General features: G+C 44.3%; 1 protein-coding gene across 1 annotated transcript; it reads right to left on the reverse strand.

The window, feature by feature from the left end:
• Positions 1–12,593: 12,593 nt before the first annotated feature.
• Positions 12,594–14,069, reverse strand: KCNE5 (potassium voltage-gated channel subfamily E regulatory subunit 5). The gene has a single exon (XM_001099265.5). It carries the CDS (start codon positions 13,915–13,917, stop codon positions 13,489–13,491), a length of 429 nt encoding a protein of 142 aa, XP_001099265.1. The 5' UTR covers positions 13,918–14,069; the 3' UTR covers positions 12,594–13,488.
• Positions 14,070–15,050: the final 981 nt, after the last annotated feature.

Below are 15,050 nucleotides of genomic sequence, written 5' to 3' on the forward strand. Positions count from 1 at the left end.
CTTGGCGGAGAAATGTTGCTTTTCTATAGATAGATGAGAGCAGGCTTTTTGCCCTGAAGCAAATGATCAGTTGACAGGGCTCAGTGGCAGGCTTCTGCTGCAAAAAGTGCTTGTTTCCACTTCTCCCCTCTCAGACATTTTGCTTGAATTCAGTTCTCTGCTGAAACAGACTCGCACTTAGGAAAACTCTAGTGAGTGTCAACAGACATACACAGGCAACTTCAGCCATGGAAGAGAGGTCTTTCCAAGTGGCAAACAGCTCTGAGGCTAACCCAGCTGAGGGAGCAGTAAAGGTTTTAATTGTGGGTGATTACCCCAAAGACTCAAGGGGAATGAGCAGAAGAACAAAGAGAGAGATAAAGAAATGGGGTGGCATAAAGAGGAAAAATGCAGAGGAGAAGCAAAAACATCCCTTTTCATGTAAGATGCTTTTGGACAGAAACTCCTAGGAGCTGGGGCCTACATGTCGCCCAGAGAGCATTCAGTCAGTACTTGTTCTCTGTAGCTCTGTAAAGTGAGCACTAAAGTTAGTTGCCAGTCCCAGCAGATTGACTTCATGACCGCTGCTGTATGCCCTGAGCACTGATGGAATTCCCCTACCACCAGCACGTGGAAAAACATGTCTCTGATAAATTCCTCTTGATCTTGAACTTGAAAATCTCAAATAACTAAAAACCTGGTTTTGGGTCATCATGCACTAAAGTTTGTGGAGAAGCAGATGGCAGGAGAGAGACTTTTTAAAAAATAAAATGAGCTGTCAAGGAATTATGTGGATTCAATTCAGATTCTGGAAAATTTTCCTCAGCTCTTAGAGATACCCACCTTAATAATAGATGCTTCTGGATTTCTGAGGTTTTGCAAGATCCTTAAATGTATTCCCAATTCTGAAAGAAAAACTTGGTAATGTTTAGGAGAGTAGAGGAGGAGGGAAAAAGGGAGGGAATTTCCCATCTTACAAGTGGACAATATTCTTAAACATCTAATGCCAAGAAGCTTTAGGCATTTATTTACTTCCTTAGGTGCTTAGAGAAACCAGGTCGGGGAGTGGATGTGATTATTCATTTCTCCTTTAAAGGGAAGCTCTGGTTCTCTTCCCAGTCACATGTGGAATTTACACAAGTTTACCCAGTTCACTGTACAGAGGCATTAAGTTGAAGGGCCATCTAAATTAAGCTGCCGTGCTTTGAGCTTAACCCCTACAACTTGGCTCCAGCCTGAGGTGACCTCAAGAGGACTTCTTCTATTGACAACAGTTGGAGACAGCAGTCCAGTTATTACTGATCTCAAAGACCCTGAGGAGGCAGGATTTGGGAGTTTTCTGGACACGCAGTCACTGAACTGTATTTATTGGCATTTATTGAGTGACTAATAACAATAACTAATTATGTGTATTTTACATGCATTATTTCACTTCCCAACCCTCTGAGATAGGTAGGCCCTAATATTATCATGGGGAAACTGGGGTTCCAAGAAGTTAAATCACTTACCCAACGTCACTGAGCAAGTAAGTGACAGAACAGGAAGTCTGATCTGTCTGCATGATCCAAGATGCCATGCTGATTCCTTCCAAAGATTTATCAATTGATAATCCTTCCCTTTTATTTCATGTCCACCATTCTTGGAAGAATAGACCATACTGGCTATTTTCTGTTCCTACCACCAACTCACTGCTTAACCCTTTCCCTCTGGCTTTCCCTGTTCCCCACTAACTAGGCATCTGGAAGGTGACCAGTGACAGTCATCAGCAAATCAAATGTCTCCTTCTCAGCCTTCAGTTGCAACCAGTCTTCAGAGTCAGATATTCCTTCTTTCTTGAAATGCTTCTCTCCTTTGTTCTCTGCAGTTTTTCCTCTTTCCTGTTACCTTTTTTATCTGTCCTTCTCTGTCCTCTTCCGTAGATTGCTCTAATGCCTTTCTCCATAGATGTGGATTTTTCTCAAGGCTCTGCCCTCCACCTTGCCTCCACTCTCCTAGATTCAAGATGCAATGCCTCAGTGAGAGGCAGCATAACATAGTGGCTATGAGCACTGACTCTAAAGTCAGGCTGCCTGAATTTCAATACCCCTCTGTCATGTGCTAATAACTTTGGCAAGTTTCTCCATGCCTCTGTTTGCTCATCTGTAACATGAGGATTCATTGAGATCATGTATATAGAGCATTTGAACCAGGGTCTGACAGATAGTAAGCCTCATGCAAGTGTTTGCTTTTATATAGTCTGGGCCCCCAGGCCCTAACTTTCACCTACACTCCAGGCCCACTTCAACTGGTTTCTTCATATCTTTCCCCAAAGATCTCTAAGAAACTCACCATGTCCATAATTGCCTGTATGTCTCCTTCTTCCTATCCCACCTTTTATTACTCATCTCTGTCAAATATCACCACTATCCTCATCAGCATGCTGTTATACCAGCATACCAGGCATACTGGCACATGCCTGTAAACCCATCTTCTTGGGAGGCTGAGGTGGGAGGATCACTTGAACTCAGGAGTTCAAGACCAGCCCGGGCAACATAGTAAGAACCCATCTCAAAAACAAAACAAAACAAAACAAAAAACAAACCCAAGACTTTTCAGCTCTGTATGGGATGAAAGAAAAAGAAAACCCTAATGGGTTTGACCCTTCTCTCTCACTCACCATCTTACTGGTTGCATAACTCTGCCAATTCTACCTTTAAAAATTCTCCAATCTGGATGATGAAAATGTTTTGGAGTTGATAGTGGTGATGGTTGCATACCATGTGAATACACTAAATGCCACTGAATTGTATACTTTAAAATGGTTCTAATGGTAACTTTTTTGTTATGTGCATTTTACTACAATAAAAAATGAGGAGGTTGAGGCTGCAGTGAGCCAAGATTGTGCCACTCCAAAGGTACTCCAGCCTGGGTGACAGAATGAGACTCTGTCTCAATAAAAACCAGCAACAACCAAAAACTGACCATATCTCTCTACATCCATTGCCACTGTCATAGTCCAGGCAACTGTCATCTCTCCTCTGGAATACTGTCACAGCCTCCTAACTGGTCTTTTATACTTCTGCTTTTGTCTACCCCCAAAGGTACTGATCCAGGAGGTCTGAGTTGGGAGCCTGGGAATCTGCCCTATTAACAAGTACCCCAGAGAGAAAGTTTGGGAGTCACTGACTACAGCATGAAGTCCAAACTCCTTAGTCTGGCAGGATCTTTCATGTCTTCTCCTTAGTGTGACTCTCTTCCCCTTTATTTGACTTCTTCTTTGTAATTGCTTTATATTTTGACTAAGGATGATCATTTGCCATGAACTGAGAAGTAGGATTAAGATAATTTTCTCTGAAATTCAAGGAGGAGAGAGAGAGACAGAGAGAGGAGAGAGAGAGAGGAAAAGAGAGCTCTGGATTTAAACCTTAGCTCAAATCCTAGCTCTACCACTTACTAGCTATATCACCCAAAGTAAGTTACTTAACCTGTTTTCATCCTCTCTCTCCTTACCTGTTAAAATAATAGTACTACCCTACAGTTTTGCTGTGAGGATTAAATTAGATAACACACAAAAAGTGCTTAGTATTTATGTATTTACAGCACTTTTACAAAAAAGTTAATGAGTTTTTAAGCTTAGAAAAAATAGAAATGATACATGTTAATGACATAGTTTTTCAATAAATGTCAGAGTTGTTTCCTCAGTGCTTAGCCCAGTGTGTGGCACATATCAAAAGCTAAGTACATTTTTTGCTGCTGCTGTTATTAATATCATAAAGTTGGGGCTAGGATCAAGCACACTGGCAGAGAGCTTAACTCTGGCAAGGTGAAGGAGCACATCTTCCTCAGAGCCGGAAGCATTTTAGATGGCTGTGTGGAGATGGCTCAGATAGAAGCTGAAGAAGCTCCTGTTAGTTGGCCTCAATCTTCTCAGAAATGAAGGAGGTGAAATCATCTCCTGAGAATGAAGGGGAGGGATGCGGCTGGGGGCTTGAGGAGAGGGCAGGAAGTTTGGAGCAGCTGCTGTAGGGAATGTGATAGGGAGTCAGCAAGCGAGGAATGAACGGATTGTTGAACAGCCAGAGAAGCCAGCTTAGAGAGCACACATTGGCAGAGAACCCAGTGCAGGGTTTTTCAAACGAGCCAAGAGTGGAAGCAGCCACCTTCAAGGGGTCACTCAGGGCTGCATATTGGAAAGACAAGAATGGGACGAAAGGTAGGATAGTGAAGGATTGTAGGATGGGTACAGGAACCATGGAACAGTCCATGGACCTGGGCTGCAAAGGAAGTTCATCTATATTCCTTCAACACATATTTAACCACCATATATTTTATACATATTATACAAGTGCCTGGGCATGAGGGATGCTGAAAAGAACCGTACACACAAAATTCCTGTATTTAACACAGGCCCACACAAAGACTTGCACACAAATGTTTATACACGTTTTATTCATTATTGTGAAAAACTAGAAACTCAGATAATCTTCAACAGGTGAATGCATAAACTATGATACCTACCTGAAATTACTCAGGAATAAGAAGAAATGAACTATTGATACATGCAACAATATAGATGCATCTCAAAAATCAGTATACTTAATGAAAGAAGTACATACTGCATTATTACATTTGTATAAAATTGTGGGAAATGCAAATTAATCTACAGCAACAAAAACCAGGTCATTGATTGTCTGGGCCAGCAGGAGGGAGACACAAAGCTAATTTTGGGGAGTGATAGGTAGGTTCATTATCTTGATTTTGGTGAGTTTTCACAGAATCAAGACAATATTCATATGTCAAATTCATATTCAATATTCAAAATCGACACATTTGTATGTCAAAACCCATCAGATCATCCACTTTAAATGTATGCACTGTTTGCATGTCAATTATACCTCAAAAAAGTTATCAAAATAAATTTTTTTAAATTGACCATAGAAAAATAAAATATAAAAATAAAAAAATTGACCATGACATCTCTGCCTTCATGGAACTTATAGACTACATGGGAAAGACTGACAGTAAACTAGTAAGTAAATAAAAATGATTATTTTAGTCATTGTTTGCTGCTGTAAAGTAAATATATAGGACAATGGGATAGACAATAGGGTGGGAGTGGGAAAAAGGAGCAACTATAGATAGGATGGTGAAGGAAGGCCACTGAGAAATTGCCATTGAACTAAGTCCTGAATGATGAGAAGGAAACAGCCATTGGATGATGTAAATAAAGAACATTCCAAGCAGAGGAAACAACATGCAAAGACTTTGAGGCAGAAAAGAACTTGAAGTGTTCAAGGAACAAACAGCAAGAAGACTAGTGTCACTTGAGTTTAGTAAGCAAGGAGAAAAGAGTATCAGGAGATGAGGTTTAGAGAGGTTGGCTAGGGTCAGATCATGAGGGGCTATAGATCATGGTAAGGAGTTGAGATTATGTTCTAATCGTATGGAGGGCCTTGGATTACCCATATGATTAGAACATAAATAGAGAAGAGACATGTTCTACTTTATGCTTCAATATTGTTCTGACTGTTGTATAAAGAACTGATTCTTGTGGGGGGCAATGGTAAAGGTAGGAAGACCAACTAGGAAGTGTTAGGCTAGTTCAGGTAAGAAATGATGGGGATATAGACTACAGTGGTAGAAGTGGAGATCTTGAGAAGTGGTTACATGTAGAATTTCTTTTGAAGGTACAATGGAAAGAATTTGGCTCCTAGATTGGCTGTGGGAGGATGAGGGAAAGAGCAGAATCAATCTGACTTCTGTTTTGGCATAAGCAAATGGGTGGTTGGTGGTAGTACCATTTACAAAAATGGATGCTATCAATAAGGGTAATCCTATAATTAAGTATCTTAATAAGTCTCATCTAGAAGCAGGAAAGACTACACAGAAAGACCAAAGGTGTAATTTCTAGAGCAACAGTATTCACTCAAATTAGCTAGGAAAGGAGGATGTTTGGTGTTTTGTGTTTCACGCTAACCTTATGTTTGTGCATATATAACATGATGAAATGATCTTGTTTTGTCTTACTTCGTTATGGTCACAAAGACATGTCTTGTCTTGCCATTGGACTTATCTGGTACTGGTGAGATTGCTTATGTCCAATAGGAAAATAACATGGCCTACCTGTGAACATCAGGCAAGCTTCTAAGAAGAGTGAAACTAGATGTAAATGTCACATCAGTTCCCAGATGTCAGGGATTGTTTTTTCTTTCACACATAGAAGAGCAAATTTGGGAGAAAGGAACTCAAAAACTCTAATTTGGACGTGTTAACTTCGAGAAAGGTTTAGATACCCAAGGAGAGATGTTACGTAGGCAGTCAAATATGCAAGTCTGAAGAGTAGGGGTTTCAATAGATAAAAACTATATAAATTTGGGAGTCATAATTGTAAAGATTGTATTTATATGTGAGGATAATATTTTTCATGTTGAGACTATTTGACATCATCAAAGCAGAAAGAGTAAGACGGAGAAGAGAGAAGGTCCCAGGATGAAGTCATGGGCAGTTCAACATTGAGAGGTTGAGGAGATGAGAGGTTGAGGAGATGAGAAGGCACCATTAAAAGGGACTGAGAAGAAAAAGGGCTAGTGAAGAAAGAGACAGTCCTGGAGACTGAAGTGTTATGGAAGTAAAAAGATGAATTTCAACAAGAGTCATCAACTCCATTAAATGCTGCTAAATAGTCACAAAGAATAAAGACTGAAAATTGGGCATTAGATTTGGCAACATGTAGGTCATTGGTGACCAGGACAAAGCAGTTTCATTGGTGTGAGGAGCTGAAAACCGTATTGCAATGGATTGAGACAAGATTGGAAGGTGAGAAACAGAGCCAGAGTGTAGACCATTCATTTGAGGAGTTTTACTCAAAAAGGGAAAAGAGCACTAGGGCAACAGCTGGAGGAGGAAGAAGGGCAAGAGAGTTGTTTTTAAGGTGAACAAGCCTAATATATTTTGTGTGCTGGCAAGAAATGAAACAAATGGAGCCAGAAGAAGAATAATATCCTGAAAAATAGCAATAGCAGTGGAGGGATTGGAAGTCAAGATGAGAGGGAAGTACAGAATGGTAGCTACTGAACCCTTCCCCTGGGCCAGGCACTATGTTAACTTCTTAATCTTCACAGCAACCCTGGGGAAGTAGGTACTACATCTACTTTACAGAGGTGGAAAGGAGGCTTGGAGGTTAAGTAACTCTCTTGACATCACCCAGTTAGTGAAAAACCATAGAGTTGGACCCATGCAGCCTGGCACTAGCACCTACATCCTATGCACCACAGTATTCTGCCTTAGTGGAAGATGGAAAAAATAAGAAGGTGGGGGATCTTGAACGTACCAGCCACCAGGACTTGCTAGAGGAGAGGCTCACACTTCCATGGGATAGTGCCAGATACTTGGTACACAGGATGGAGACTAACCCAGCTGATTTCAGAGCAGCTACCTCCAAGCAGGGCTTGTCATTTCTCTGTGGCCTTGATTTAGTAGAGACTTATAGGTAGATTGCAGGAAAATGATGGCAACTCCATTCTTACAGTCCTCAGGGGACCCATCCTAGTATTTCTTCCCTCATTCCCCTCAGCCATTCCTCTTGGTGTTATGTTTGCTAAGGTGGCCTTCCAGTGGACAGAGGGCTAACTGGGAAGCAGGGCAAGGCCTTCTCTCCCCTTCCATCTGCCCCAATTACTCCCATCTCCACCCCCATCTTATCCCCCACAATAGGAGCCTCACATGAAAATGAAGATGCCCTCCTAGGCTGAATGTTGCAGTCTTCCAAAATCCCCTAGAAGCAGTGGAGTAAAGAAAAAAAAAAAGTCCTTTCCTTGAGAAGCTAATCACAATGTTGTGACTGCCAGAGTTAGCTTACCCATATCATATTTGAGTGTCCTAGGACAAGCCCTCTTTCATGCCCCTCTCCCTCACTCAGTGTCTGAAAGCCACTATTAAAAATATATTCTTGCATCATCGCTGAGATGAATCGCAGATTAGGTATAAATGAATAAGATCATTAGATCCTAGCAGTAGGAAAGAGATAGTTTGGGAATACTGGGACTAGGGAGAGCAAGAGTGAGCTCGGAACAAGAATGGGAAAAATGAGATAAATACCAATCCCATAGTTTTTCCAGAAGCTGATCCTAATCACATTGCCCCTAAAGAAGTGGTCCTAAAAGAGGAAGATTGAAATTAACAAGTCCTTTGTCTCCATTCTTTCTTGTGCTGGGCCTGCTGGAGCTGTAGCCCCTACTGGATCACAGTTAGATCCTAAAAAGAACCAAGGGGAGATCCCCTGTTCTTCTAGGGACCTGAAGTGTTTTCTTGAATAGACATCTTATGAGTCAGGTATGTGGAAATCCAGTGAGTTTGTACTGCAATCCAGTCATTCATGGCCACCTCCATCCTCCCCAGGGTTCCAAGAGCATCTGGCAGTGAGAGTAGAATGTGACTTGAGAAGCTGTGGGAAGTCCAGCATACCCACCTGTGTACTCTGCCTGACATCTGTAAACATTTCAAGGTACATCTTCTTCCATATTCCACTGAACCCCACAACTGGAGTTTCTTTCTTGGGGTTTTACCTTTACACTATCCTAAGTGATCTGTTATAAAATGTGAATATCCATGGAAGGGGTACCATCTAAAGCAATGATTAAGTATGCCACTTCTATTTAAGGGAATTTAAGCGTTCTCGTTTTTCTCTGACTGAAAATGGCACTGTGGTAAAACCATGTCTATGTACTTAACACTACTGAGCAGTACACTTTTAAAAATGGCTATGTGGGTAAATATCACATAATGTGTATTTTACCACAGTCTAAAAAATGTATCTGAGGGATTTCCCTGTCTACTCTGGCTGCACTCTCTTCAGAGGAAGAGGCACAGGCCACAGCTTTGACCACGACTCTGTCCTCTTTCAAAACATAGCAGATGGGGGACTAGTTGGGGCCACCTGGTCCCATGCTGTGAGGCCTAGCACCGAAAGAGGAATTGGCTTAACCACATTATTTGTCTTCCTGGACAGCCTATAGGTTATGTTAAGTAGGAACAAAAGGGCTGAAAAGTGACTTCTCATCCAACAGCTTCTCCCAAGGCCATTTTTGATGGAAAGGTCAAGTTCATCTAGGCTGACTATTGACTAATCTAATTTGTTCACCTTTGGTGATCCTCAGTCATACTCTCTTACCGTCACAGAACATTCCAGTTCACTCTTCCTCCTACCTCCCTTATGAAGCCCAGCACCCATGATTCTTACCCTTCATTCTTTTCTCTTATGCTCGCTACCAATCCCTGAGGACTCCTGTCTTCAAAAGTCTAGACTCCAGTCCTGGTGGAGCATTGTAAATAAAGTGCTACTGTCATACTTTTTTTTAAAGAGCACCATGGGCCTGCAGGTAAACGAGAGTAGAGTAGAATGGTGAGACAGTTATGCAGTTTCCTATTCAGCCAAGATCCTGAGAATGGGGTAGATAAGCTTGAAAATGTGGGAGCCAGTGGCTAAGTATCAGCAATCCTCTTCTTTGAGCGTTAACAGTAGAAACTACATAATGGAAACTTTTCTCTTCCTCCCACTACCCTTACCCAAGTGCAAAGAGCACTCCTCCAAAGAAAGAAAAGGAAAGTGTAAACTTAATACCTTCTATAGCTTCTATACTTCTCCTAGCCTTTTCCCATCTATTATCTCACTTGATCCTCAAATCCCCACAGCTGTAGACACTGGGGCACCAAGAGGTTAAGCAGCTCACTCTGAGAAACAAAGCTGGTTAATTGGCAAAGCCTGAGCTGGACCCAAGTTCTCCTGATTTCTGGTCCTATGCTCTCTCCACATCATGGTGTATTTGCTTTAGCCGGCAGGCAAGATTGTTTGGAAAGCAGCCCAGACCCTTTTATTGTTGTTGATGATACAAGTTATGTGCAGACCTTGGGTTTATAAAAGCAATGACAAATTGAAAAAGAGAAGATGGTAACTACAAACAAACAAAAGACCCCACTTATATCCTTCTAGAAAAGTAAAATTGACAACACAGAATTGTGTCTGTAATAGAAGAAAAGCATTTCTTTTCGCACTGTCGATGAGTAATTCCAGACATTGAAACTCAAAACATTCCCCTAGTTCTTCTTTGTAGAAAGCCTCAAGTTACAAGTAAGGAAGCAAAGGTCTTTTGCTTCATTATTATTTTGAAGTGAAGATCGAACCTGAATTGAAAGAGGATCTGGTTATGCAGAGGAGAAACAGACTGCTTGGTGGAGTAAAAAAAAAAAAATCATTCTATTAGAATGTTTAACATCTTTAAAATCACATTAAGGGCAAAGCTAACATTTTCCCAACTTGTATAGTCAGCTATTGCTATTCAGGGATACATTATCAAAACCAGGGGTTGGCCAAGCAGCACCCAGTTCTTCTTTCTTCTTCCTATCTTTTGCTGACCACAATATGATCACTTCAATGCTGTTAACACCTCCACTGTCTGGTAAAAGTTGAGTGTCCAGACTTCTGAAAAACTTCATTATCTGGGAGACAGTTGAAAGTCTGAGAGTATTTGAAAAAAGCCACTAGAAAGTAAATTAAATCATTCTTCCCAGCCCACGTCACTTTTCTCACCAGGAGGGTTCTATAGCTACTCTCGCTACATGTTCTTCATGGGTACCCTAAGTCATCATAAAAAGGTTAAAATGTTTTTAAAAGCAGGAACATTTTCCATGGGATTTGTTTTCCACAGCTGGCACATTAATATATAGTATGGGCACTGTCCCAACTGCTCCCAGCTTCTTTTATTTTTGGCAATATATTCTTTTAAATGTCTATGGGAAAATGGTACAAATGTGTACCAAATTTCAACACCTGAAGCAGTGACTATGCTTCATTATCAAAGTAACCTTGAGGCTGGGTGCAGTGGCTCACGCCTGTAATCCCAACACATTGGGAGGCCGAGGTGGGCAGATCACTTGAGGTCAGGAGGTTGAGGCCAACCTGGCCAACATGATGAATCCCCGTCTCTACTAAAAAAAAATATATATATATATGTGTGTGTGTGTATATATATATATATATATATAATTAGCCGGTGTGGTGGCGCAGCCTGTAGCCCTGCTACCCTGCTACTTGGGAACTGAGGCAAGAGGATCCCTTGAACCTGGGAGGCAGAGATTGCAGTGAGCCAAGATCGCGACACTGCACTCCAGCCTGGGCGACAGAGCAAGACTCTATCTCAGTTCTAAAAATTAATAACCTTGAGTCCCCATTATGCCAGATAAGTGAATGGCATTGTTTTACTTAGAACACAGGACTGAAGACTGCCCCGTCACATGTCCTCAGCATTGCTGTATATTATGCCTTCCCTCCACATCCTCCCCAGGCCTTCCTGCCTGGCTTGAAATGGCTCACACAGCTTCCCTTCTCTTTCTGTCATCGTCTTGGACTCCTGCCCAATCCCTGGCCCTCACCTTCAAGTGTGACCCTTATGGCTGGAACAAGGACTGGTGAAGAGCCAATGGGGCAAGGCCAGTATAGCTTCAAGGAGTGAATCCTGGAAATAAAGGTAAGTTCACTTAACTTATTAATAGTTCCAATAAAATGCTAGATGGGCTGGAAGGTCAGACCCAATGCCTTGAATGAGGTTTGTGTGTTATCAGTGAATTTAAGTGACTGGTAATATATTTGTCCTGCTATCATTATCAGAGAACCCAGCTATATTTAAGCAAATTGGCTTACTTCTAAGAGGTGATTTTATTTGTGGTTGATGAAGCCCAAACAGCCATCATCAGATATAAGCATTTCAGCTGTAAGCAGGGAAGTTTCTGACAACCTTTTTGAGACAAGGAGAACAGATGAGTACAACACATACCTCTAACTTTACCCATCATTGGTTAAGATTGCTCAGTTCAAGAATTTTCTCTTTGACTTCAGATTTATACTATTTGGTGGCTTCCTTGTCTGTTAATAAGCCACTTTAAAAAAGTTATTGGCTGGGTGCGGTGGCTCATGCCTGTAATCCCAGCACTTTGGGAGGCCAAGGCAGGCGGATCACTTGAGGTCAAGAGTTCGAGACCCTCCTGGCCAACATGGTGAAACCCCCGTCTCTACTAAAAATACAAAAATTAACTGGGCATGGTGGGGCACATCTGTAATCCCAGCTACTAAGGAGGCTACTTGGGAGGCCGAGGCAGGAGAATCACTTGAACCCAGGAGGCAGAGGCTTCAGTGAGCCTTGATTGTGCCACTGTACTCCACCCTGGGTGACACAGAGAGACTCTGTCTCAAAAAAAGTAAAATAAAAAGTTATTAAGGCGGCTTCTAAACATTAGGTTTGATAATAGCTGAAAGTGATGGGTCTTAGAGGTTTTTTTAAAGTGCATCCTGAAAAACTGCATTGTGATCTTTGAAAGTGCTTCAGAAATAAGAAAAAAGGAGGGGTAAGTGATAAAGTAGGTATAACTTTTGAAACACTTGAAGAAACAACCCATTTAGCCACATAAACATTTTCTTCACCCACAATCACACGTATCAAATTGGAACTGGATATATAGATACAAATATCACAACCACCCAACCCCCAAATCCAAACTTCATTTCCAAAAGCAAAAGAAAAAGGATTCCTTCTCCATATGGTACTGGGTCTTAAGGCTGGAATCTTTGAGAGAAGAGTCTTGCGTTATTGTTTAAACAACCTTTATTACCTGCCTCTGACATTCCCCAGGGTTACAGAGCAGGGAACATCTGAGCCTCAAGTTCCACGGATGAAGCAGACACTGCAATAACAACTGAATCAATAGAAGAGAGGCATTTGGAAGTACGGGGGTGATACACCCAGTAATGGTAACCCTCAGCAGAAGATGGCATAGCTACCAGAAATCAGGGAAGTTACCACTGGGATGAAAACTGGGGAGGCGAGAAAACCATACAGTTGCAGTCATAGATCATTTCCCTCCCGGTTGAGCACTCCTCCCGCTTCCGTCCCCCATTAAGTTCATTCTATCCCATAGACTGTTCCTAGTGTCCTGCTAGCTCCCTACTGAAAGAGAGAGGGAGGGAAAAGATGTCTGAGGTCTCTTCATTTCCTTTGTCTCTGTCCCTAAGGCAACTGGAAGCTGGAGCTGCTGCAGTCGGCCTGGCAAGCCTGCTGGCTCTACAGAGTGAGCAGTCGCTGGCAGCCCCTGGAGCAGCTGCCAGTTAGAAGGCCCAGAGTTCTGATAGAATGCATTGCTTCAGTTCAATGCCAAGTGTTGGACGTGTTGGATTCAGTTCCCAGAGGGCTGGAGCCTGCTGTCAGGGCTGTCTGAAGACAAGAGAGCAGAGGCAGTTTAGTGCAGTTGGATGTGCAGGGTAGGGGTGGAGGCGCAGGGGTGAAGAGGGAGAAACTGGCCAGGAATGGGTAAGGTGGTGCTTCTCCTTCCAGGGCCTTCCAGACAAGGTCTCCTGGCCTCTCACCATTATTTGGGCCTCAGATGAGGCGAACCCTGGAAGGGAGTGGGGGGTGAAAGGCGGGAAGCGCGCCCAGGGATGAGCGAGATGAGGAGGGCGCGAACCAGCAACCTGGGGCTGTGGTTTTAGACCCGCTCAGCCCCCTGGGCCAGGGCAGGCAGCCCCCCGGGGGCAAGCTGGCGGCAGCCCTCGGCCGGGGAGTCCGCGGCAGTCTCGGCGTCGGCGGCCAGGGCGCCTCCTGGGGCCCATTCATGCTCGGCGCTAGCCTGGGACGGCTCGTCCTTGGCCTCGACGAGTTTACGGGAGCGGGTGTAGGCCAGGATGAGGCCTCCGGCCAAGCAGGCGTAGAAGATCATGATGAGCAGGATGTAAAGATAGGCGTCGTCGCCCTTGGCGCTGGTCACTTCGCGGCCCAGGAAAGGGTCAGGCACGACCCCCATGCCCATGCTGGGGCCAGGGCCTGCGCCCAAGCCGCTGGCGTTTCCCCGATGGTGCAGCTCGAGCAACAGGCGGCTCAGAAGGGTTCGCAGCCTCTGGCTCTCGCTGCAGTTCATGGCTTTCGGGGAGTGACACGGCGGCTCCAGGACGCTGCTGACCTTTCCCCCTGGGCGAGGGGAAGCGAGCTAGCGAGCGGGCCGGCCGGCGGGCAGGGCTCAGCGGTGGCAACGGCGGTGGCACCCAGCTCTCCGGCGGTCTCGCAGTGGCTGGGGGCGCTGACCGCGGGGCCTCCTTATTCTCTCACTCCTGCCCCTCCTCCCCTTCCCCACCACGCCCCCTCCGGCCCGCGGCCGCCTCTTCCCAGGCTCTGGCTGTCTCGCTGCTCCAGGGAAAGGGGACAGCTGGTGGGGGGAGGAGAAGGGGACAAGAGTGGGGGTGAGGCTGAGAGACGGGCGGAGGGGGCGGGGGCTCGGAATGCGCGAGGCCCCGGGCAGCATAGGCTGGCAGGGCAGCTTGCTGGGGCCAAGCCTGGACCCTGGGCTGCGGAAGAGAATTCCTTCCAAGTTCTGGCCACCTGCCCTGTAGGCCAGGCTTTGGCCCAGATACAGCATTTGGCCCCCTAAGGCAGCTCTGCCTTGGGGCGCTCAAGGGAGAGGGCAGACGCCTTTCCGCGGCAGAGACCCCTTGTCCACATTTTATGGAAGTTACTCCCATATACGAGGACCCAGGCCTATCTTTTTAGTCCTCATTCCTTTCTTTTTCCCCCCGCCCCCCTTCTCACCCCCCTCCCACCTTGTCGGAGGAGAGCATCTCATTCAGAAGATGCTCAGGCTGAATTTGGTGACTGAGTGCACAGGCACCTGCTAGAAGGCCAAGGCAGAGTAGAATTCCCTGGTTATCCAAAATGGTTTCTGGTGATATAAGTGATGTAACAGCCTTCTTGGAAGCACCCCTGCTCTGATGTTCTATGACACTTTTTGAAAAGTCCACACATCTTAGCACATGAATGTCCTATTCATAATGGGACCCTGTTTCCCATGGGTAGATAAGCCATCTTCCCAGAAGTGAAACCAAGTTCTTCCAGTAAGAGTAGCATGCACATTAAAAAAGGCCCTTTGAATACACTCTGTAGATGTCTCGGGATCTGAAAAGTGCCAGTTCTAGAGAATATGCTCACCCTACTCCCAGTTAGGCCAGCACACAGCTATGTGCCTCTCTAGACTTGGTAACAGGTCTAGGCCCTAATGGC

Source organism: Macaca mulatta, chromosome X (genome assembly GCF_049350105.2).
Source record: "Macaca mulatta isolate MMU2019108-1 chromosome X, T2T-MMU8v2.0, whole genome shotgun sequence".
In the NCBI taxonomy this organism is placed as follows: Eukaryota; Metazoa; Chordata; class Mammalia; order Primates; family Cercopithecidae; genus Macaca; species Macaca mulatta.

Excerpts from the sequence above, each read along its gene's own strand:
- KCNE5 (XM_001099265.5), bottom strand. The coding sequence starts at position 13,917 with ATGAACTGCAGCGAGAGCCAGAGGCTGCGAACCCTTCTGAGCCGCCTG.